A 23,813-nucleotide genomic window follows, 5' to 3' on the forward strand; every position below is an offset into this window, starting at 1 on the left:
TGCTAAATAAGTTCTCAGAAGGTTTTTACTAAAGTACATAGAATGTTCCCCTTAAGTGATAATGCCCGATAAGCCAGTGTTTGGAGGATATATTGGCAGGGGTGTTGTTAGGCCCAAGACGAAATCGAGGGCTGGCAAACCGTGCCAATATATCCTCCAAACACCAGCTTCGAGGGCATTATCACTTTTATACAACGGGTTACCAACATATTCAATGATTTACATATTTTCATTAAAAACATAATTTTTTATTAATTTGTTCATACTATTTCATCCTTCCACAATATATAGTCCCGACACAAGCCGGCTGGTCGTTCGTTTGTTCTATTGGTTCGGTTGCCAGAGACGCAACCCAGTCGTTCAGTCTTTTTGTTCTGTATCTATGGACGCGACCCAGTCGTTTGTTCTAAATGTTCCATTGCCATACTGGCTGACAACATTCTTATCCCTTGCTTGCTAGCCAACTGCGGCTAAATTACAGTCACGGCAAATGTCAAAAAGAATAACAACAGTTGCTGCATTTGCATTTGTTTAAGCTGTTTTCTAGTGACATTTACTTAAAATGTGCTCTCTCATCAGGACACTGTTGTTCAGAGGAGCTAGCCAACAACACGGCTTCAGAGGAGCTTGCCAACAACACGGCTGACACAAACACAATCACTTCAAACACTGAAGCTGTAAAGACTGCAAACTAGCTGCACTTCGTTTCGTTTCACCTTTTTTCAATTGACATTTCTTTGTATATATCCATAAAAATGATGCCAGCTGATGCATGATTTCGACTGGCTGAGAAACGCTGCCTGTCTCGTCCCGACTTCCGACCCCTACACGTTCATTACTATGGGACAGCTGGAGATCGAATTTGAATATTGAAACAATGTTGCAAATGTCGGAGAGACCGACCGCAAGGTTTATACAAATCTCCGCTGTTGAAAACTAAATGTCAGTCTAAAAGAAATGTGAGATAATGTCTAGATGCTTTTTATAATTTGTCTGGCTGGGCTGATGAGACAGTGGATTGCGCAGTCAGATGGAACAGAGGAAATAGGCATTTTAACGTCATAGATTTTGCCGGTGGTAACTTGTGGAATAGACACTGGCTGGAATGCGCTTTTAACAAATAAACATTCAGGATTAGACCCACCCGTTGTATAATAACTAACGGAAAACTGGACAGGGGAACATTACGGATAACATGACAAAAAATGTCAGTCTTCCTATAATTGTTAGCTGGGATGTTACTTCAAGCTCAAGCAGGTTGTGGTGTTGGTTCTCTCTCTCTTTCTGCCTCTCTCTCTTTCTGTGTTGACTTTACCTGTTTACATGGCATTGTTGGATGAACCTCATAAATGTTTGGGGTGAGACCATTGGACTTTACCTTCATGATACTGTGGAGACGTGGCATGCTCTTTTTCTCACGCTCCTTTTCTCTCTCTTTATCCCTCTCTCTCTCCCCCCTTGCCCTCTCTTGTCAAATCCACCTGGGTACCAAACCTTTCAGCACTCTCTGAAATGAGAGGGGGAAAAACCACTGGTGTGTCCATGCTGGCTTCCTACAAATCAAATTAAACTCCTTAACCTTTCCCTCTGTCTGCCTGCTGTCTGGAGCTAGCAGAGTGTATGGCTAATATATCTGGAAGAGTATCATTCTGACTGTCGACGCGAGTCAGCCAATCACAATGAATCTTCACCCACACAGGCAGAGCTAAAGCTCATGTAAGAGGCTTAAAGCCACGATAAAAGGAACTGATTTGAATGCATTAACCTCAATTAGCAGTTTCCAATTAATTGGGGTTTGTTAAAATAATGATGTATAATTGCCGGATGCATATGCATATTTCATGAGGAGGGAGCATTGTGTTGCTTGTTGAGTGACAACTTCATTGACTGATTTGATTTATCGATTGGGCTGATGGAAAATTCCAAAATCCAGAAACTGTAAATGTGTGCTTATTGTTTGACACAGAAATTCAGAAATTAAATCAGTGAGTTCATTAAGATTCAATGGCTTTGGTGAGGTCATTTGGATTCAATGGTTTTGGTGAGATCATTTGGATTCAATGGTTTTGGCGAGTTAATTTACATTCAGTGGGAGGAAAGTGCTGGAAAACACTGAAGTGTACACCAAATACATATTGTATAACGAGATACAGCTCTCAACTAAGACATGATGCAGTTACACACTTAAACACTGCACACATACAGTACATTCTACACACATGAAATGGCCTCTGCTCCTCAGTTGCTACACATTTGTATTATAGCACTGGTTTGTTGCTTTGACTCATTGCCCCTGTGAACCCCAGGTGGATGCAGATACAGCACTGCTATATGGGGAGCCATGTGTAACGTGCTGTATTTTGTGAACAAGATTCATTCCGTTCTACAGCTGTGGGTGGAGATGTATACCCTGGTGTATTTCACATCCTCACGTGCACACTGTGCCACTGATGCAGACTTTGCACCCATGACTACTCCAGGACTCCCTCCTTTAGGTGGCACATTTCCAAGTCACTAGACTGAGTCGCGGATGAGTGCCGGATAAAGGCGGTAGAATATCAACATACTCAAAGCACGTGGAGCGCAGCCAAAATCAGAAAAAGCTTAAAGGCCCAGTGCAGTCAAGAACTTGATTTTCCTGTGTTGTATATGTATTTCCACATTATGAGGTTGGAATAATACTGTGAAATTGTGAAAATTATGATAATGCCCTTTTAGTGTAAGAGCTGTTTGAAAAGACAGCCTGAAATTTCAGCCTGTTTTGGTGGGATGGAGTTTTGGCCTGCCTGGTGATATCACCAGGCGATAAATTAGTTAATAGACCAATAAGAAAGAGTTCCAAACCTCTCTGCCAATAACAGCTAGTTTTACTCCCCGACAGTCCTAGCAAAATCCTTGCTTGAGAAATTGCTCTTAAGATGTCATTTTAATTGAAAACAATCACAGTAAGGTACTTCATTGTTAAAGACCCAATGCAGACTTTTTTTAAATCTCAATATCAAAAAAATTCTGGGTAACAATTAAATACCTTACTGTAATAGATTTCCATTTAAATGGGCAAAAATAGCTTTTTAGCAAAAAACTATTTTTCAAGCAAGAATTTTGCTAGGACTGTCTTGGAGTGGTCTGAGTGTGGAGGGGACAACTGAAAACTAGCTGTTATTGGAAAAGAGGTTTGGAACTCTTTCTGTTATTGGTCTATTAACCAATTTACCGCATGGTGATGTCACCATGGAAAGCCAAAACTTCCGATCATGCAAACCTGCTGATTAGAAGGTCCTGTGTAGATTGTATTTTCAAACAGAAACTATCAGGAAGTAACACTGATCAAACATTTTCACACTTTCATCAGCAAAATTATATAAAACACAGGAAAAACTGAATTTTTACTGCACTAGGCCTTTAACTGCTACCATGGCGAATATCATTTTTTAAATCATTTAATTTACTTAGATTAATTGCCACAGGTTATGTTGGGTATTGAACATCAACAGACAGTATGGCAAATTAAATGATAGTGTATGCTAATTTGTATTCATATTGTAATCCTGTCAGTTTTACTCTGATTTTACTGCAGGTATATTGTAGCCTACAGACAAGGACTAAACTGTTCTGTCAAGAACTACACTTATAAAACTAAAGAATAGGTAGATCTTTGTGTATTGTATTGACCATATTGAATAAGGCTGTGGTCTTATATGTTCCATCCATTTCTACTAGGGTAGTGAGTTAGAGGTTATAATACAGTTGACTTGGTCAGGGTCACATCATTTCAAAACTGCTGCCGGCCCAAGTTTGTATTTGGCGATGAACTTAGCCTCCCATTCAGAATAAACTGCAGATTCAGCTGTTATTTTATGGGCATATTTAAAAAACCATTGGAGAATGGGAGCTGTCAGAGACGATGCTACACTAGGATAGGCTACACTAGGCTAGCCTATTCAGTATTTAGCCAGCTGCTGTGGGCTTCAACACCATGGATTGAAGACCGAGCCAAGTACTTGCTGGACCCATAGAAAACAACCATTTGTATTCCTCATGAAGTGTTGTTGTTATGGTTTGATACTACAGTAATCAAGTCAATGGCATGCTAAGGTCAGGGATAGCCTCTCCAGACTGTGGGATAAACGCCTGTGTGTCCCTCACTAGTGGGATATTCATAGAATAGAGGAGGGGGGAGGAGGGAAGGGTGAGGGAGGAAGAGTGGGGAGTTTGGAAATCAGAATATCCCCACGCTGCCAAGTTGTCTTACATCCAAGCCTCAGCCTGCATGAAGGGTAATCCTTGGCAAGGCAGCTGAAGGATGTTTGTGTAGCTTGCCACGCTTGGTGCTGTTGTCTCCATTCATGCCTCGCCATGATAGGCTAAGCTTTCTGAGTACACATGGTATTGTCACAAAGTTAACGGTGATGGAGGCATGCTAATTAGCATTAGCAGTTAGCGGCTCTGTTTAGCGTTAACATGAACAGGGGAAACTAGGCAACAGTAAACATGTCATCCCCCATGAAAATTGCACTGATTGGCCCTTGGGACAGGAAATATGCTTGTTCAAAGATTGGAATTTCAGTTGCTTACTATAGCGCCCCCTTGGGCCAATCAGTGCAATTTTGTAAATGCCGGATCGCTATGGCAAGATTGACGCAACATTCCCCCAAGTTTAGTCAAAATCGGGCCAGGGGTGGTGTCTAAGATATTGCGTGTGACTAACGTGCGTACTAACGTACGGATGGAGACAGATACATAGTCCCCTCTCTGATTTTATCGTGGGGGACAATTAGCATTAGCATGACACAGTAAGCAGGTGTGTTGTGTATACTGTAGTTTTCCATTTGACTCAGTCATTTCTCTTGAGATGGAAAACACACACCTGAATTGGGAAGGTGCAGGCTGACTTGACTTCAGTCCAAGCAGTAAACTTTTCTGCTCCAATGTGAGTAATACATAAAATAAAAAGTATCTTATTTACATAAGTATTCACACCCCTGAGTCAATACTTTGTAGAAGCACCTTGTAGAGTCTTTCTTGGTAAGTCTCTAAGAGCTTTCCACACCTGGATTTTGCCACATTTGCCCATTATTCTTTTCAAAATTCTTCAAGCTCCGTCAAATTGGTTGTTGATCATTGCTATACAGACATTGTCAGGTCTTGCCATAGATTTTCAAGTAGATTTAAGTCAAAACTGTAACTCAGCCACACAGGAACATTCACTGTCTTCTTGGTAAGCAACTCCAGTGTAGATTTGTCCTTATGTTTTAGGTTATTGTCCTACTGAAAGGTGAATTCATCTCACAGTGTCTGGTGGAAAGCAGACTGAACCAGATTTTCCTCTAGGATTTAGCCTGTGCTTAGCTCCATTCCGTTAATTTTTTTATCCTGAAAAACTCCCCAGTCCTTAACGATTACAAGCATACCCATAACAAGATGGAGCCACCGCTATGCTTGAAAATATGGAAAGTGTTACTCAGTAATGTGTTGTATTGGATTTGCCCCAAATATACAGTGAGGGAAAAAAAATTTTGATCCCCTGCTGATTTTGTACGTTTGCCCACTGACAAAGACATGAACAGTCTATCATTTTAATGGTAGGTTTATTTGAACAGTGAGAGACAGAATAACAACAAAAAAATCTAGAAAAATGCATTTTAATGAGAGAAATAAGTATTTGACACCTCTGCAAAACATGACTTCGTACTTGGTGGCAAAACCCTTGTTGGCAATCACAGAGGTCAGACGTTTCTTGTAGTTGGCCACCAGGTTTGCGCACATCTCAGGAGGGATTTTGTCCCACTCCTCTTTGCAGATCTTCTCCAAGTCATTAAGGTTTCGAGGCTGACGTTTGGCAATTCAAACCTTCAGCTCCCTCCATAAATGTTCTATGGGATTAAGGTCTGGAGACTGGCTAGGCCACTCCAGGACCTTAATGTGTTTCTTCTTGAGCCACTCCTTTGTTGCCTTGGCCGTGTGTTTTGGGTCATTGTCATGCTGGAATACCCATCCACGACCCATTTTCAATGCCCTGGCTGAGGGAAAGAGGTTCTCACCCAAGAATTGACGGTGCATGGCCCTGTCCATCGTCCCTTTGATGCAGTGAAGTTGTCCTGTCCCCTTAGCAGAAAAACACCCCCAAAGCATAATGTTTCCACCTTCGTGTTTGACGTGTTCTTGGGGTCATAGGCAGCATTCCTCCTCCTCCAAACACGGCGAGTTGAGTTGATGCCAAAGAGCTCCATTTTGGTCTCATCTGACCACAACACTTTCACCCAGTTCTCCTCTGAATTATTCAGATGTTCATTGGCAAACTTCAGACGGGCATGTATATGTGAACAGGGGGATCTTGCTGGCGCTGCAGGATTTCAGTCCTTCATGGCGTAGTGTGTTACCAATTGTTTTCTTGGTGACTATGGTCCCAGCTGCCTTGAGATCATTGACAAGATCCTCCCGTGTAGTTCTGGGCTGATTCCTCACCATTCTTATGATCATTGCAACTCCACGAGGTGAGATCTTGCATGGAGCCCCAGGCCGAGGGAGATTGACAGTTATTTTGTGTTTCTTCCATTTGCAAATAATCACACCAACTGTTGTCACCTTCTCACCAAGCTGCTTGGCGATGGTCTTGTAGCCCATTCCAGCCTTGTGTAGGTCTACAATCTTGTTCCTGACATCCTTGGAGAGCTCTTTGGTCTTGGCCATGGTGGAGAGTTTGGAATCTGATTGATTGATTGCTTCTGTGGACAGGTGTCTTTTATACAGGTAACAAACTGAGATTAGGAGCACTCCCTTTAAGAGTGTGCTCCTAATCTCAGCTCGTTACCTGTATAAAAGACACCTTGGAGCCTGAAATCTTTCTGATTGAGAGGGGGCTCAAATACTAATTTCCCTCATTAAAATGCAAATCAATTTATAACATTTTTGACATTGACTGGATTTTGTTGTTGTTATTCTGTCTCTCACTGTTCAAATAAACCTACCATTAAAATTATAGACTGATCATTTCTTTGTCAGTGGGCAAACGTACAAAATCAGCAGGGGATCGAATACTTTTTTCCCTCACTGTAACTCTTTGTATTCAGGACAAAAAGTGAATTGCTTTGCCACAGTTTTCGCAGTATTACTTTAGTGCCTTGTTGCAAACAGGATGCATGTTTTGGAATATCTTTATTCTGTACAGGCGTCCTTTTTTTCACTCTGTCAATTAGTTTAGTATTGTGGAGTAACTACAATGTTGTTGATCCAGCCTCAGTTTTTTCCTATCACAGCCATTATACTCTGTCTGTTTTAAAGTCACCATTGGCCTCATGATGAAATCCCTGAGCGGTGTCCTTCATCTTCGGCAACTGAGTTAGGAAGGACGCCTGTATCGTTGTAGTGACTGGGTATATTGATACACCATCAAAAGTGTAATTAATAACTTCATCATTCTCAAAGGGATATTTAATGTCTGCTTTTTTTTTTACCCATCTACCAATAGGAGCCCTTCTTTGCGAGGCATTGGGAACCCTCTCTGGTCTTTGTGGTTGAATCTGTGTTTGAAATTCACTGGTCGACTGAGGGACCTTACAGATAATTGTGTATGTGGGGAACAGAGATGAGGTTAAACACTATTATTGCACACAGAGTGAGTCCATGCAACTTATTATGTGACTTGTTAAGCAAAGTTTTACTCCTGAACTTATTTAGGCTTGCCATAGCAAAAGGTTTGAACACTTATTGACTCAAGACATTTCAGCTTCAAATGTTTTATTTGTAAACATTTTGAAAAACAAAATTCCACTTTTACATTATGGGTATTGTGTGCAGGCCAGTGACCAAAAATCTCAATTAATGCTTTATAAATTCAGGCTGTTACACAACCAAATGTGGAAAAAGTCAAAGTTTGTGAATACTTTATGAAGGTAATGTAATTGTTGTACTTCAGAGCTATCCAAATGAGGGGATTTTTTGCAAAAAGCAGTTGTTGAGTGGACTTTTCTTTCTCTTAGATTTCCTTTTCTCTATTTGTTCTGTAATTTCTTATCTCTGCAGGTCAAAGTGATGGTGCGTATCTGCTCTGCCCGGGGCTTCAGTGACACCTCAGAGTCCAGGTCGTTTCTAAAGGTTGACGCCCGCAAGAAGCAGCTCACCCTCTGCGAAACGTCTGCTAACAGTCACTCCAGTGCAGCCCAGAGGCGCACCGCTGCAGCCGCCCCCAAGATGTTCACTTTCAACACAGTCTTCTCCCAGGATGCCTCACAAGTAAGCCAAAGCCACACCCCAAACCCGCCACCCTGTCCTCACCACTGTTCTTCATAGCTGATCCTGGAGACCTACAGGTTGAGCAGGCTTTTGTTCTTCCCCTGCACTAATACAATTTCAACTAATTAACTGATGATTAGTTAATTAGCTGAAACAGGTGGGGGTTGAGGTGGAGGATTCTTTGGAGAACAGGCTGAGCAGTCAGTCCTTTTAAAGTCAAAGTGCTTTGGTTTCCATTCAGGGCCTAGTCGAGCTTTCCAAAAATATGTATCTAATTTCACACAAGAGTTCAGCATGGGTGATGGATACCCAAGATGAGATCAAAGTTGTGGTGTTGGTGGGAAGAAAGGGGGAGAGAAACAGATAAGGGTGATGGGTGAGGATATAACCAGGACCCAGCAGGAGTCCTCGCCCCAGAGTGCAGGAGGAAGAAACAACAAACCTTTTTCCCTGCACCAGTTGTAGCTGCAAAACCACACTAGGCTAAATAAAAAAGGTTAGAGGGTGTCGTGTCAGACAACGTAAGGCCTGATGATCGGTGCCCCTACCCGGCACTGTTCAAAAGGAGAGGAGGCTTTGAAGAGGAAGACATAGGAGCTACTGTAGAGCTTGTATTAGAACAGTGTCAGCAAACCTGCACTCATACACACACACATTCACACTCCCTCACACACACCCGAGGCGTGGTGCTAGAGTTTGAACACTTCATCGTGGAGGCTTCACAGAATAGGAAGCACCTCTCTGGCTCTGCCTGTCTGTAGGGGAGGAAAGGCTGGTATGGGATTAATCAGAGAGAGCGCTGAGGCTGCTCTCTGTTGCTGGAGTGGAAGTTTGATGTTATATGTCACTAATATGCAATGCAGACCTACTCTACATCCTGGATTCAGGCAGAATTATGAGATTGCCAGGCAGATGGCGAGGCAGGCAGCATAACCTAGGCCCTATACCTGCAGTGTTCTGCTACTGTGGACAGGTCATTCAACGTGTAGAAATACACAGATCCATGAACTCTCTCCTTAGTGCTTTAGGTCTTTGAAATGTTAGTGTTTGATATGCATTCAAAGGGTTGTTGATGGTCACTCCCTATTTGTCTGACATGGTCTGTGCTTTTTTGCCATCAGCTTAGTTGTATTTGTCTCTTTGCTGTTGCGATGTACTGTCCTTGTGCTGTGATTCCAAATGGTCTGTTTACCCACCAACAATGGTCTGTACCCACAAAATATGGTCTGTACCCACAGGCTGTGTACAAATTTGGTGAAATACACATTGATTGAGCTGTGCTCTGTTCTAATTATGTTGTCTGAAGTTTGATGTCCTCTCTCCTGATAGGCTGAGGTATGCTCGGGGACGGTGGCGGAGGTCATCCAATCGGTGGTGAATGGTGCAGATGGCTGCGTCTTCTGCTTCGGCCATGCCAACCTCGGTATGACAACACTCTCACACTCTACACACACACACCCCATACCCACAAACCTCTGCCCTTAATTTCCTGTTTTCACACCTCAAGAAAGAAACAAACTAGGATTACCAATTTAACAGAGGTCCTTTTTTAATTGACTGAACCATTGTGTGTCCCCACCCCCATTCCCATTAGAAAACCACTTCACTGAATTAATTTCCTCGTGGGAGTCCCAATGATTGCATACAATAAAGGAGAGATGGAAAATCCCCCTTTGTTTTGTCTGCCTCATTTAAAAGCCCTCTTTGAGTTTGTGTGGAGGGCTTTGAATGAAAGAAGTCAGCGGCCACTTATAATGTTGTAGGGGGCCTGTTTGTGTGTCTGCGTGTTGCTGTGCGCATGATGTGTGTATCTGTGTGTGTATCTGTGCGTATATCTGTGCGTGTGCACATGTTTCTTTGAGGGTGAAAAAGAGAGACAGAGGGAGCTTTTCGCCGAATGCGAAGTGCCCTTGTTTTCCATCTGTTTGTTAGATATTCACTCCTTTTGTCTACTCCTTTGTTTCACCTCCAGCTGTGTAGGCGTCTGCCCCCCGGTGAGCCCTTCAAATATCCCCCTTTGTTGTTTGTTTATCATAACTTCTACTTCTACCATTACTTATTTTATTGGTTGGCTATTACTGCTATAAATATTTGTATCCACCCACAGACATACAACTCACTTAACACATTTGATATGAAGGCAACATTTTGTCAGCGCTATCGTTTATCTGCTTGAACACCACACAAGCAATGCCAACTCGTACACCTGTTTTTGATGTCTTGAGCTAGCTAATTCCTTTTCAGAATGAATGCATAACTGTTAGCAACTAGGCCTAGGAAATTCCAGGGACCTCATGATATGATGTTATCACGATACCTAGGTGCTGATACGATATATATTGTGATTCTCACGATTCTACAGTGGCTTGCGAAAGTATTCACCCCCCTTTGCATTTTTCCTATTTTGTTGCCTTACAACCTGGAATTAAAATTGATTTTTTGGGGGGTTTGTATCATTTGATTTACACAACATGCCTACCACTTTGAAGATGCAAAATATTTTTTCTTGTGAAACAAACAACAAATAAGACAAAAAAAGCAAAAAACTTGAGCGTGCATAACCATTCATCCCCCCAAAGTCAATACTTTGAAGAGCCACCTTTTGCAGCAATTACAGCTGCAAGTCTCTTGGGGTATGTCTCTATAAGCTTGGCACATCTAGCCACTGGGATTTTCCCCCATTCTTCAAGGCAAAACTGCTCCAGCTCCTTAAGGTTGGATGGGTTCTGCTGGTGAACAGCAATTTTTAAGTCATACCACAGATTCTCAAATGGATTGAGGTCTGGGCTTTGACTACGCCATTCCAAGACATTTAAATGTTTCCCCTTAAACCACTCAAGTGTTGCTTTAGCAGTATGCTTAGGGTCATTGTCCTGCTGGAAGGTGAACCTCCGTCCCAGTCTCAAGTCTCTGGAAGACTGAAACAGGTTTCCCTCAAGAATTTCCCTGTATTTAGTGCCATCCATCATTCCTTCAATTCTGACAAGTTTCCCAGTCCCTGCCAATTAAAATAATCCCCACAGCATGATGCTGCCACCACCATGCTTCACTGTGGGGATGGTGTTCTCGAGATGATGAGAGGTGTTGGGTTTGCGCCAGACATAGCGTTTTCCTTGATGGCCAAAAAGCTCAATTTTAGTCTCATCTGACCAGAGTACCTTCTTCCATATGTTTGGGGAGTCTCCCATATGGCTTTTGGCGAACACCAAATGTGTTTGCTTATTTTTTCTTTAAGCAATGGCTTTTTTCTGGCCACTCTTCTGTAAAGCCCAGCTCTGTGGAGTGTACGGCTTAAAGTGGTCCTATGGACAGATACTCCAATCTCTGCTGTGGAGCTTTGCAGCTCCTTCAGGGTTATCTTTGGTCTCTTTGTTTCCTTTCTGATTAATGCCCTCCTTGCCTGGTCCATGAGTTTTGGTGGGCGGCCCTCTCTTGGCAGGTTTGTTGTGGTGCCATATTCTTTCCATTTTTGAATAATGATTTTAATGGTGCTCCGTGGGATGTTCAAAGTTTCAGATATTTTTTTATAACCCAACCCTGATCTGTACTTTTCCACAACTTTGTCCCTGACCTGTTTGGAGAGCTCCTTGGTCGTCATGGTGTCGCTTGCTTGGTGGTGCCCCTTGCTTAGTGGTGTTGCAGACTCTGGGGCATTTCAGAACAGGTGTATATATACTGAGATCATGTGACAGATCATGTGGACTTTATTTAACTAATTATGTGTCTTCTGAAGGTAATTGGTTGCACCCAATCTTATTTAGGGGCTTCATAGCAAAGGGGGTGAATACATATGCACGCACCACTTTCCATTATTTTTTTCATTTCACTTCACCAATTTGGACTATTTTGTGAATGTCCATTACATGAAATCCAAATAAAAATCCATTTAAATTACAGGTTGTAATGCAACAAACTAGGAAAAACGCCAAGGGGGATGAATATTTTTGCAAGGCACTGTATATGGATCACAATTCGATACTGTGATTTTATTGAGATTCGATGTTCCAAACATATTGCTCACCATATGTCTGCTGCAGAGGGACGAGAGAGAGCCATGATTGATTTATTTATTGATCAGTCATGGAAATAAAAGTGCTGAAAACAAATTGGCTCCCTATTTAAAAAGAAGATGGAGTACAAGCTATGAAGGAAAAATACTGGAGTTTTGGTGCAGGTACAGCCACTAGTGCAAGAATTATATTGCGATATTGTCAAAATGATACATCATAAAAAATGATATCCCAATATGTAACTATAGATTTTTTCCCCCATCAGTATAAGCTACCTTTATTGTCTGTTTTTGAGGGTAGACTTATAATACTACACAGCCGGTTTCCCGGATACAGATGAAGTCTAGTCCAGGACTAGTCCAGAAGTGCTTTCAATGGATAATCTCAATTTAAAGGGACACTTCAGGATTTTGGCAATGAAGCCCTTTATCTGCTTCCCCAGAGTCAGATGAACTCATGGATAACATTTGTATGTCTCTGAATCCAGTATGAAGGAAGTTAGAGGTAGTTTTTCGATCCAATGCTAACTAGCATTAGCACAATTAATGGAAGTATATGGTATCTACTAGCATGCTAGCAGTTACCATAGACTTCCAGTCATTGTGCTAACGCTAGTTAGCAATGTCCTTCAAACTGCACATAAAGACATAAAAATGGTATCCACGATTCATCTGACTCTGGGGAAGTAGATAAAGGGCTTTATTGCCAAAATCCTGAAGTATCCCTTTAACATGCCTTTTACTCCAGAACTAGGCTGTAAGCTGTGTCCGGGAATCCCGCTCACCAGTATAACAAACCCACCATGATTGGTCAGGACTGCTCCACCAAATGACCTCTGATCTCTCCTCCATAGGTAAAACATACACCATGATTGGTCGGGACTGCTCCACACAGAGCCTGGGCGTGGCTCCCTGCGCCATCTCCTGGCTCTTCAAACTCATCGAGGAGCGCAGGGAGAAGGCTGGGGCACGCTTCTCGGTCCGTGTGTCGGCTGTGGAGATTTCTGGCCTGGATGAGGCGCTGACCGACTTGCTGTCCGATGTGTCCACTGGCAGCCTGCAGGATGGCCAGTCCCCAGCGGTGTATCTGCGCGAAGACCCCATCTGCGGATCACAGGTATGGAGTTGATTGGCTAGTGGAGGTGTGGTTGTGTGTGTGTGTGTGTGTGGGGGGGGGTAGTTCTTAGAGAGAATGCATTTCAATATATTTTGACTACCAAGCATAGGCTATGTTCAGCTGTATTCTGACTTGAGATCTGCATGTTTAATAACTGGAATGTTCAGTTAGTCTCCCATTGACATCAATGAACCATTTACGTGATTGTCCATGTTGTTTGTGCTTTTATCAACTATGAATCGGGCTGTCAGTGAATACTTAAAAAAAACTAAGTAAATTCTTTAGCTACCTGGGCTCTTGTGATGCTCCCGCCTCCCTCTGATCTCCGAAGACGACCTCTGACCTCCGAAGACGACCTCTCTCCCTCTCTGGACCCTCTGTCTCTCACCTCTCCTAACCTCCCTCCCTCAGTGCACATATCTGACCTCCTGATCACCCAGGAGACTCCCTCCGCCAGGCCAGAAATGTGCGCAGTTCGCCCAATTAGCTAGACCCTTCTAATGCAGTCTCTTTTCATCTCTCTCTTTTCACTGACTCCCCCTCTCTTTCTTTCTGTATGTCTGTCTGTGTTTATTTCCCTATCCATCTCCCATTTTCTTTCTCTCACCTATCTGTAGCTCCCTCCCGTTTTCATTCTTGTTCATTCTGTGTGTGTGTGGGAGTCTGTCTCGTTATTCATCTCCCAATTTCTCTTTCTACCTGTCTTTACCTTTCTATCACCTCTATCTGTACCCCCATATATCTCTTTCTCTCTCTCTCTGTCTCTCTCTCAATTCAATTCAAAGGGCTGTATTGGCATGAAAAGCTTTTGCAACAGCAGGAACAATAGGAGGTACAGTAGTAGTCTGAGTAGTATTAGTATGAGTAGTCTCTCTCTCTCTCTCATTCAGTCTCCCCTCACTTTTCATCTCTCTCTCTTCCCTTCTCAGCTCCAGAACCAGATTGAGTTGCATGCGGCCACTGCAGAGCGGGCAGCCTACTTTCTGGATGCAGCCCTGGCGGCCCGAAGCACCAGCCACCCTCACTGCGACAAGGATGTGAGGAGGAACTCTCACATGCTCTTCACCCTCCACGTCTACCAGTACAGCATGGAAAAGAGTGCCAAAGGAGGAAGTGAGTAGGACGCCTGTGTCAGTAGCTGTGTCTTAGGGGAGGAGGTGGGGAGGGTTGGGGTGGTGTGTGCGCTAAGCAGACCTGGGTCAAATAGGTATTTGTTGTCTTTCAAATACTTGGCTTATACCAGTGGAATGTATTCATGGATGCCAAGGGAAGCACCCACCCCAAAATTGACAAAAAATAAAATAAAATAATTTAATCTCTCTCTCTGTGTTTTCATAATTTTTCTTCAATTCACAAGAGGATGAATATGTCTACCTGGAGAAAGTGTCAGAGTGAGTGAAACAGCGCCCCTCCATCTCTGTATGTGTAGGCCATCAATCTGACACTGTATGGTCATAAAGAGTATGGCATTGTTGCTGCCTGTAGCATTGAATGAAAGGGAAGCCAGTGAGCATTTGCCCTCCCTTGATAAAAATAAAATAAAAAATAATAGGCAATCATCATTGAGCGCAACTGTGAATGGTCCTGGTGCACCAAAAAAAAGTGTCAAGGGAAGCCAGTTTGGATTTGGCTTCACTCCTATCACAGCGCATCAAGAGAAATACATCATTGACAGAAACAATTTGAATTGTTGCATCTCGTTGTGTTGTTGTCCTCCGGTGGCTAGCTAGCTAGCTAAAATTAGGCATGGATCGAGATAGGTATTTGGACTTGTGGTTTTACTTAATTAGCCGTACTGGCCAATGATTATAACGACGATTCTGATCCAACCATAAATTCATACATTGTGCCACTGGACTGAGAGGCTATAAGTTCAATATGTAGCTAGATGTAGAAGGCTAATGTTAACTAGCTAACGTTGCCAATGAAAGGAAGTTAGGCTAGTGAGCAAGCATTTTAGCCAGGTAGCCTAGGACAACAAAAATTAAATGCGTATACTGTATGATAGTCATAGACCGTTTCGTCAACATGAGTGAGAGGAGGATGGCATTGGCGTTTCTCTACAATAGGGTGAGTCAACATGTTTTTTTCTACTTGCACGAACACACGCACGCAAAAACACACACACACACACACATATCAGAACCATGAACAGCCACATCATATTTAGCTTACGTTGATTGGACTGAATTGTTGTTGGTATATTTTAGTGGTCACTGTATTAGACTAAGCATAGGTGATTTGATTATGTTGAAGTTGAAATGGTGCTGGAATAGTGGAGGCAACTCTCCGTGATTCTAAATCAATAGTTGTTTAATAGTCCGAAAAGGTTGGAACCATTAACTTGCTTGACCATGCTGAAGGTCATGTACAGTGCATTCGGAAAGTATTCAGACCCCTTCACTTTTTTCACACTTGTGACTTGTTTCAGGAAACTAGGCGTATGTCACGTGTCACTCCTTCACAGGAGAGCCATTTGAACTTGCCTTCTGGAACATGTGAACTTTCATGTGCCTTAATAACAAACTTGTATGCCATCTATAAATATGAATAAAAGTGTTAAATTACGAGCCTAGTTGGTTTAGCCACAGAAAAAGACAGCAACCTTCCCGCTAGCCATGATTGGCTGAGATAATGAGTGGGCTGGACATGCTGAGAGATGAGTTTGGATTGGTCTGCCATGTAGCACACTTCTGTCTATTTGAGCTGGTCAGTATGTGTAGGTAATCCTGTCTAACACTGCTTTTAAAAATATATATCTCGTAGTAGAACTGCATAAGTGTTGCTCTCCACTTTCTGGAGAACCGAGTTTTGAAATCAGTGGACTTAGAGTATGATAGCTAAGGAGATGGAGAAAACACCTGTCTCCGGATTACATCTTCAAACTAAGGGCAACCATGGCATCCGTGAGAGAGGGAGAAGCGTCCATCCATGTATACGGGTAATATAGTCTAGCTTGCTTCATTTTCAGATATTACACATTTCTAATTTTGTCAGAAAGTCATTTTCATTTCAAGTTAAAGTGTACTGTTAGCTAGCTAGCTAAAGTTAGCTGGCTGGCTCGCTAGCTAACGTTACGCGTATGATCTGTGTATTAATATTATTCGTATCTCAGAGCCATTTGTAGCCTAATGTTAGCTAGCTAACATTGAACCTGGTTGGTTAGCTACCTGCAGATTCACGCAGGGTAGTAACGTCATGAGTTGGAATTATGGTTCATTGTTTAGCTAGCTGGCTACATGTCTTAACAAAAGACTCCACTATGCAAGTAACCATTTCAATAGAATTTTAATGATGTCACTGTGACAACTGTTGATAGACGTAGCTGGTAAATCTGCTCTGGCTATCTACTCTGATTTCAGAGCACTCTCGTCTGAGTGTGCCAGAGAGCAGAATAACTGACACATTTACGAACGCTCAACACCCATTGAATATGGCCGGTGTCAGTAAACGTTGGCAAAAAGCGTAAATTGTTGCCAGCAGCACAATTGCAGTCACCAACGCTCTGGATAACATATAAACAGCCTAACCAGCTCTGCTAGGGCGAGTAAAATGGTCAGACTGAGCTGTTCTCTCATTTGTGTCTGGAAGTAGCTAGCAAGCTAGCCAACGATAGCCAGTTAGCTTGGGTGCTTGACTGCTGTTGTTAGGACATAATGCTCGGATCAACCCTTAAAGAGATTGGTGGGGCTAAAGCCTAAGAAGGTGTGAACGATTCTGAATCGGTGTAGACAAAGAAGAGGTCTCCAGTAGGTGAACCAAAACATTCAAAAGCAATTTTCTCAAAAGTGAGGTTAAAAGTTTATCAACTTTCAAAGCAGAATTACTTTCCCTTTTTTCCTCAACTTTTTACCAATTAAAAAAAACACAATTTCAAATGTTGCTACATAAGACCGAATTGAGCCGATCGGTCACATTTTGTTACGTTACAGCTGTCATGACTCTCCCTGGGTGAGGATCAAAGGCCTCACATCAGCTTGGCAAATGGCCGACAACAACCAGACCCTCTTACCCACAGGGGGGATGTGCCGGTCTTGACACCTTAATACTGCCATAAATTAGAGAGGAGGATAATCTATCTCTGGCATTCTAGTAGACTTTTTGCCACCCAAAAACTTCAACATCCAACAATGAACATTGGGACAATATATTTCAACATCCAAACTTTGGGAATGATGAGAAATGGTATATGGAAAATATATGCATATTTTGTGATGTCATTAAAAAAATGGTATAAAGGCGTTATAACGAAAACATTGTGACTTGAAGCGCTTTTACACTGTGTATATCAGGATTACATCCTTTACCTTGTGTAGAAAATATCAAGGAGGAAGACAATGTTTTCGTGAAGATAGAAAGCTAAAAGCACAATCCTAACAAAATCATAGTGATGATAATACTTTTGCCTCGTAACTAGCCACGCCCGAGGGAGCTCAGAGAGTGTGTCAGTATGAAGGAAATGCCCCTCTTTACCAGAGTGCATAAAAGATTGAGATAAGAATTATCAGATCAAACTAGACGGACCTCAAGCTGCAGCTTTTGTCCATATTGGTCCCGACCCTGAAAATCAACACGAGGTGAAGACGAAAAAGTTGCCTCCACTAACAATGAATGTTACGGCTGAGTAGCTGTTCTAAGTACTGTATCTCAGAAGGTGAATTTAAGTGGGACCATCCTGTTACTCTCTTCAAAACATCGTCACCTACACTGCTCTCATCACCCCACAGGGGATCATTGACATGGCTGATTAGCCGTCCTCAGAAGACCACTTCCAGTATGAGTGAAAGTAAACAGACAACTAAGAAGAAGGACATTGTGAACTCTTGTGGACAATTTCAGCCTTACATCTAAAAGGCCATCCGAAAGAGAAGGCCCAATCGACCCTTTCCCACGAAGGCCTGGGTCCAACAGAGATACACGACGAAGACCCCCAACACGTAAATACATGCATTGCTTTTCTTCCCAAACGGGGAGCAGTTCCAGGCAAAATATTAGGATTAATATTAGGTCCATGTGTATCCAAGTTTTTTTTCTCTCTCTCTCTCTCTTTAACTCGCCATCTTTTGTAACAAGTGTCATATTGTGTTAGTCCGCTAGGGAACCATTTTCATTGTATTAAGTTTACCGTTTACATGTTTGTATCTTGTGTTATCATTTTTAATTAGTTAGTAAATAAATAATTAAATACATTTGTGTGGTACGGAATGATCAGTAAGTCTACAACTTTCAGAATGAGATATGAGGTAAATTATTAATAAATGACTGTTAAATGATAAGAGATATCTAGATATCTTTAGAGTTAATTCAGGAAACGGTAACTCGTTAAACAACTTTTCCCATGGTGCCCCAAATTCCTACTGAGTTACATTATTAATTTAATCTAGTAACAATTAAACATACATTGGCTTGTGAAAGTATTCAACCCCCTTGGCATTTTTCCTGTTTTATTGCCTTACAACCAGGAAATAAAATGGATTTTTTGGATCATTTCATTTACACAACATGCCTACCACTTTGAAGATACACAATATTTTTGGGGGAAATAAGACAATTAAACAGAAAACTTGAGCATGCATAACTATTCACCCCTCCAAAGTCAATACTTTGTAGAGCCACCTTTTGCAGCAATTACAGCTGCACGTCTCTTGGGGTATGTCTCCATAAGCTTGGCACATCTAGCCACTGGGATTTTTGCCCATTCTTCAAGGCAAAACTGCTCCAGCTCCTTCAAGTTGGATGGGGTTCCGCTGGTGTAAAGCAATCTTTAAGTCATACCACAGATTCTCAATTGGATTGAGGTCTGGGCTTTGACTAGGCCATTCCAAGACATGTAAATGTTTCCCCTTAAACCACTTGAGTGTTGCTTTAGCATAATGCTTAGGGTCATTGTCCTGCTGGAAGGTGAACCTCCATCCCAGTCTCAAATCTCTGGAAGACTGAAACAGGTTTCCCTCAAGAATTTCCCTGTATTTAGCACCATCCATCACTCCTTCAATTCTGACCAGTTTCCCAGTCCCTGCCGATGAAAAACATCCCCACAGCATGATGCTGCCACCACCATGCTTCACTGTGGGGATGGTGTTCTCGGGGTGATGAGAGTTGTTGGGTTTGCGCCAGACATAGCGTTTTCCTTGATGGCCAAAAATCTAAATTTTAGTCTCATCTGACACCATACCTTCTTTAATATGTTTGGGGAGTCTCCCACATGCCTTTTGGCGAACACCAAACATGTTTGCTTATTTTTTTCTTTAAGCAATGGCTTTTTTCTGACCACTCTTCCGTAAATCCCAGCTCTGTGGAGGGTACGGCTTAAAGTGGTCCTATGGACAGATACTCCAATCTCCGCTGTTGAGTTTTGCATATCCTTCAGGGTTATCTTTGGTCTCTTTGTTGCCTCTCTGATTAATGCCCTCCTTGCCTGGTCCGTGAGTTTTGGTGGGCAGCCCTCTCTTGGCAGGTTTGTTGTGGTGCCATATTCTTTCAATTTTTTAATAATGGATTTAATGGTGCTCAGTGGGATGTTCAAAGTTTCTGATATTTTTAATAACCTGTTTGGAGCGCTCCTTGGTCTTCATGGTGCCCGCTTGCTTTGTGGTGCCCCTTGCTTAGTGGTGTTGCAGACTCTGGGGCATTTCAGAACAGGTGTATATATACTGAGATCATGTGACAGATCATGTGACACTTAGATTGCAAACAGGTGGACTTTATTTAACTAATTATGTGTCTTCTGAAGGTAATTGGTTGCACCAGCTCTTATTTAGGGGCTTCATAGCAAAGGTGGTGAATACATATGCACGCGCCACTTTTTTGTTATTTTTTAAATTTCTCTTCACCAATTTGGACTATTTTGTGAATGTCCATTACATGAAATCCAAAATAAAAATCCATTTAAATTACAGGTTGTAATGCAACAAAATAGGAAAAACGACAAGTGGGATGAATACTTCTGCAAGGCACGTTAGTAGGTAATTATTTGATAAATAATAGTCATCACAATAATGAAAGTCACGTCACGACACAGCTTTATTATAAAATTGATGAAATTGTTATTTTTCCCCTCATCAATCTACACACAATACCCAATAATGACAAAGCAAAACAGTTGTTTTTTTAGAAATGTTGCAAATGTACACTACTGGTCAAAAATTTTAGAACACCTACTCATTCAAGGGTTTTTCTTTATTTTAAAGATTTTCTACATTGTAGAATAATAGTGAAGACATCTAAACTATGAAATAACACATATGGTATCATGTAGTAACCAAAAAGGTGTTAAACAAATCAAAACATATTTTATATTTGAGATCTTCAAATAGCCACCCTTTGCCTTGATGACAGCTTTGCACACTCTTGGCATTATCTCAACCAGCTTCAATAGGTAGTCACCTGGAATGCATTTCAATTACCAGGTGTGCCTTCATAAAAGTTAATTTGTGGAATTTCTTTCCTTCTTAATGTGTTTGAGCCAATCAGTTGTGTTCTGACAAGGTAGGGGGGATATACAGAAGAAGCCATATTTGGTAAAAGACCAAGTCCATATTATGGCAAGAACAGCTCACATAAGCAAAGAAATACAACAGTCCCCATCATTACTTTAAGACATGAAGGTCAATCAATACGGAAAATTAAGAACTTAAAGTTTATTCAAGTGCAGTCGCAAAAACCATCAAGGTCTATGATGAAACTGGCTCTCATGAGGACTGCCACAGGAATGGAAGACCCAGAGTTACCTCTGCTGCAGAGGATAAGTTCATTAGAGTTACCAGCCTCAGAAATTGCAGCTCAAATAAATGCTTCACATAGTTCATGAAACAGACACATCTCAACATCAACTGTTCAGAGGAGACTTTGTGAATCAGGCCTTCATGGTCGAATTGCTGCAAATAAACAACTACCAAAGGACACCAAGAAGAAGAAGAGACTTGCTTGGGCCAAGAAACATGAGCAATGGAATTTAGACCGGTGGAAATTTGTCCTTTGGTCTAGTGTCCAAATTTGAGATTTTTGGTTCCAACCTCCGTGTCTTTGTGAGACACGGTGTGGTTGAACGGATGATCTCTGCATGTGTATTTCCCACCGTAAAGCATGGAGCAGGAGGTGCTATGGTGTGGGGGTGCTTTGCTGGTGACACTCTCTGTCATTTATTTAGAATTCAAGACACAATTAACCAGCATGGCTACCACAACGTTATGCAGCAATACGCCATCCCGTCTGGTTTTGGCTTTGTGGGACTATCATTTGTTTTTCAACAGGACAATGACCCAACACACCTCCAAGCTGTGTAAGGGCTATTTTACCAAGAAGGAGAGTGATGGAGTGCTGCATCAGATGACCTGGCCTCCAAAATCCCCCGACCTCAACCCAATTGAGATGGTTTGGGATGAGTTGGACAGCAGAGTGAAGGAAAAGCAGCCAAGCATATGTGGGAACTCCTTCAAGACTGTTGGAAAAGCATTCCAGATGAAGCTGGTTGAGAGAATGCCAAGAGTGTGCAAAGCTGTCCTCAAGGCAAAGGGTGGCTATTTGAAGAATCTCAAATATAAAATATATTTTGCTTTGTTTAACATTGTTTTGGTACTACATGATTCCATGTGTTTCAGTTCATAGTTTTGATGTCTTCATTATTATTATTCAATGTAGAAAATAGTACAAATAAAGAAAAACCCTTGAATGAGTAAGTGTTCTAAAACTTTTGAGACTATTACATTTTACATTTTAGTCATTTAGCTGATGCTCTTATCCAGAGCGACTAACAGTTAGTGAGTGCATAAATGTTTTATACTGGCCCCCCGTGGGAATCGAACCCACTACCCTGGTGTTGCAAGCGCCATGCTCTACCAACTGAGCTACACAGGGCCTGTAATGCAAGATACGTAAACATTTACTCAGTACTTTGTTGAAGCACCTTTGGCAGTGATTATAGCCTTGAGTCTTCTTGAGTATGACGCCTGAAGCTTGGCACACCTGTATTTGGGGATATTGTCCCATTCTTCTCTGCAGATCCTCTCAAGCTCTGTCAGGTTGGATGGGGAGAGACACTGCACAGCTATTTTCAGGTCTCTCCAGAGATGTTAGATCGGGATCAAGTCCGGGCTCTGGCTGGGTCACTCAAGGACATTCAGAGACTTGTTCCGAAGCCACTCCTACGTTGTCTCGGCTGTGTGCTTAGGGTCGTTGTCCTGTTGGAAGGTGAACCGTCGCCCCAGTCTGAGGTTCTGAGTGCTCTGGAGCAGGCTTTCATCAAGGATCTCTTTTTACTTTGCTCCATTCAGCTTTCCCTCGATCCTGACTAGTCTCCCAGTCCCTGCCGCTGAAAAACATCCCCACAGCATGATGCTGCCGTAGGGATGGTGCCAGGTTTCCTCCAGACTTGACGCTTGGTATTCAGGCCAAAGAGTTCAATCTTGGTTTCATCAGACCACAGAATCTTGTTTCTCATGGTCTGAGAGTCCTTTAGGCGCCTTTTGGCAAACTCCAAGCAGGCTGCCATGTGTCTTTTACTGAGGAGTGGCTTCCGTATGGCCACTCTACCATAAATGCCTGATTGGTGGAGTGCTGTAGAGATTTTTGTCCTTCTAGAAGGTTCTCCCATCTCCACAGAGGAACTCTGGAGCTCAGTCAGAGTGACCATTGGGTTCTTGGTCACCTCCCTGACCAAGGCCCTTCTCCCCCGATTGATCCGTTTGGCCGGGCGGCTAGCTCTAGAAAGAGTCTTGGTGGTTCCACATTTCTACCAGTTAAGAGTGATGGAGGCCACTGTGTTCTTGGGGACCTTCAATGCTGCATAAATGTTTTGGTACCCTTCCCCAGATCTGTGCCTCAACACAATCCTGTCGCGGAGCTCTACGGACAATTCCTTCGACCTCAATGCTTGGTTTTTGCTCTGACATGCACTGTCAACTTTGGGACCCTATATTGACATACTTGTGCCTTTCCAAATCATGTCCAATCAATTGAATTTACCACAGGTGTACTCCAATCAAGTTGTAGAAACATCTCAAGGATGATCAATGGAAATACGATGCACCTGAGCTCAATTTCGAGTCTCATAGCAAAGGGTCTGAATACTTATGTAAATAAGGTATTTCTGTTTTTTCTAAAAACCTATTTTCGCTTTATCATTTTGCGGTATTGTGTGTAGATTGATGAAGAAAACATTTCATTTAATCAATTTTAGAATAAGGCTGTATCGTAACAAAATGTGGAAAAAGTAAAGGGGTCTGAGAGCATGGCGTTTGCAACGCCAGGGTTGTGGGTTCGATTCCCATGGGGGGGCCAGTATGAAAAAAAAAAATATATATATATATGTAAAAATTTATGCACGCACTAACTGTAAGTCGCTCTGGATAAGAGCGTCTGCTAAATGACTAAAATGTAAATGTAAATATCTGAATACTTTCCGAATGCACTCTAACTGTTTGTTACACTCAATATGTTTTGTAGACTTCACCGGAC

The 23,813-nt window shown here is 42.2% G+C and overlaps 1 protein-coding gene across 1 annotated transcript in view; it reads left to right on the top strand.

Annotated features, from left to right (window-relative positions):
• kif26aa (kinesin family member 26Aa) overlaps positions 1-23,813 on the top strand; it is a gene marked incomplete at its 5' end in the record, with an annotated part of 226,185 nt that overhangs the window by 184,609 nt on the left and 17,763 nt on the right. The window contains 4 exons of the mRNA XM_084149357.1: positions 8,023-8,232; positions 9,562-9,655; positions 13,096-13,358; positions 14,288-14,471. Coding sequence (XP_084005483.1) covers positions 8,023-8,232; positions 9,562-9,655; positions 13,096-13,358; positions 14,288-14,471 — 751 coding nt within the window. The remainder of the gene's footprint in view (positions 1-8,022; positions 8,233-9,561; positions 9,656-13,095; positions 13,359-14,287; positions 14,472-23,813) is intronic.

The sequence above is a fragment of the Coregonus lavaretus genome, assembly GCF_964263955.1.
Source record: "Coregonus lavaretus genome assembly, chromosome: 31".
Taxonomy (NCBI): Eukaryota; Metazoa; Chordata; class Actinopteri; order Salmoniformes; family Salmonidae; genus Coregonus; species Coregonus lavaretus.